At 35.3% G+C, this 1821-nt stretch overlaps 1 protein-coding gene across 2 annotated transcripts in view; it reads left to right on the top strand.

The window, feature by feature from the left end:
* Positions 1 to 1301, top strand: part of LOC107638970 (probable protein phosphatase 2C 42) — a 3918-nt gene extending 2617 nt beyond the window's left edge. For both annotated transcript variants that reach the window (XM_021120822.1, XM_016342367.2), the window contains one exon: positions 709 to 1301. In XM_021120822.1, the coding sequence (XP_020976481.1) occupies positions 709 to 947 (239 nt within the window). In that variant the 3' untranslated portion in view covers positions 948 to 1301. The remainder of the gene's footprint in view (positions 1 to 708) is intronic.

The raw sequence follows: 1821 nt of genomic DNA, 5'->3' as shown, positions 1-1821 counted from the left end.
ATTGTGTTGTTGCTCTCTGCATTTTTCTGGCTACAAATTGCTTTAGTTTAATAATTTAAGTTTCAATTCATACAACGGGTTATCTGAGTGTAACCCCCTATTTTCTTGCAATACTATTGTGAATGGAGTAGTTTCTGTTGCTTGTGTCATAGGTTTCACAAGTCACACATATTTACTGTTCAGTCGACCACCCTGTCTCAACTGCTAGCCTTGTGCTTGAAGCTTTATTCATTTAGTTTAAAGTTTCGAGTCTCCTTAATCCTCATCACTTCCTATTCCTGTTTATATATTCTTTCTTGGCAACATTCAAAATGCAATTCCAAGATGAGTGCAAGGATTCTTTTATGGCAAATATTGAGCGGAAAAGATTGTCATTCTGTATGCCTGCAAATTTAGTCCATGCTACGTTACAGGGCTTCTTAGTGGTTAAATATTCATATAACATAATTTCCATGATTGTGTATCTTTCTATTTATTTCTCTTTTGCTCTCATGATCTTAACTCAATAAAGGGGAAACCACTTAGACATTTCCTTTTTCATTATTGCTACCTCTTACTTTATTGGTATGATGCAGAAGAGTTTATAGGTTAAAACTAAGTTTTAGAGTTGCCATATCATGATATGGCTTTGCATTTTAGTTTTTGAGATTTTATTAATCAGCTGTTATGTGATTTTATATGTCTACCTATACGTTGGCATAATAGTTGATGAGAAAGCTCGTATATGGGTGCAGGGTAGTGCGAAGAGGCTAGTGAAGGCTGCACTACAGGAAGCAGCAAGAAAACGAGAAATGAGATATTCAGACCTGAGGAAGATAGACAAGAAGGTTCGGCGCCATTTTCACGATGATATAACTGTTATTGTTTTATTCTTAAACCACGACCTTATCTCCAGAGGCACCCTTCTCCACCCTCCACTATCCATTCGCAGCGCCCTCGATCACTGACTCACTCTTCCTAGTTTCTACCAATGTAAACATGCTCTTCTTTTCTCCTTTTCCCCCCCTTTCTTTTTGGACGGCTTGTAAACATGCATGGCTTTGTCTGCTTTGTCTTTGTGTTATACGGGGGGTGTTATGTTGTGTTCTGGCAACTGTTTCAGTGGATAAGATTGGGTTCTATCACTGGCAGTGTTGCTAGAATATACCATTCACTCTGCTGTGTCACCTATTGAGAATGCTGAGAGACAAAACAACTAATTCGTGAGGCTCCTACTTATCATAACACTTGTTATTAGAAAAATTTATCCATTAATTAAAATATTAGAAGAAAAATTTCATCAAGCCATTTTGATTTAGCAATAGCCCCCACTCTCCTGACTCAATCCTTTACATTGTGTTATCAGTTTGAGTTTCGTATATTATACAAGCAGTATACGTGTGCCGTTGTTTATGATTGCTGAATTCGTCATCTTTAAAGTTAGAATTTTGCGACAATTACGTTTGGTGACCAGCGACCGTATCTGAGGATTGATTTTATAGTTTAGACTCTTTTTTTTCGAAGTCATTGACTTCTGTTAAATGTTACTTCATTTGAGATAACTCAAATTCAATCTGTCTCGAGGTGCCAATGCGAAAACAAACTCACTCTAAATAACCATTATTATCTATCTCCTGATCTAGCACAGTTCCGTTGAAACCTATAACACATTTTAGAATAACTCATTAATCATCATGTTAGTTTGATATTGCGAAGTTAGATATAAGAGTTTTAAACAATGTACAAATTGAATGATTTGATTTAAAATTTATTCAATATAGAAATCTAATTAAAAAATTAAGATTTTAAACAAAGTTAAAAATTAGGTAAAACTGCCTACAA

Source organism: Arachis ipaensis, chromosome B04 (assembly GCF_000816755.2).
Source record: "Arachis ipaensis cultivar K30076 chromosome B04, Araip1.1, whole genome shotgun sequence".
Lineage (NCBI taxonomy): Eukaryota > Viridiplantae > Streptophyta > Magnoliopsida > Fabales > Fabaceae > Arachis > Arachis ipaensis.
The sequence above is the reverse complement of the archived record's forward strand: the minus strand, read 5'-3'. Positions and strand labels throughout refer to the sequence as shown.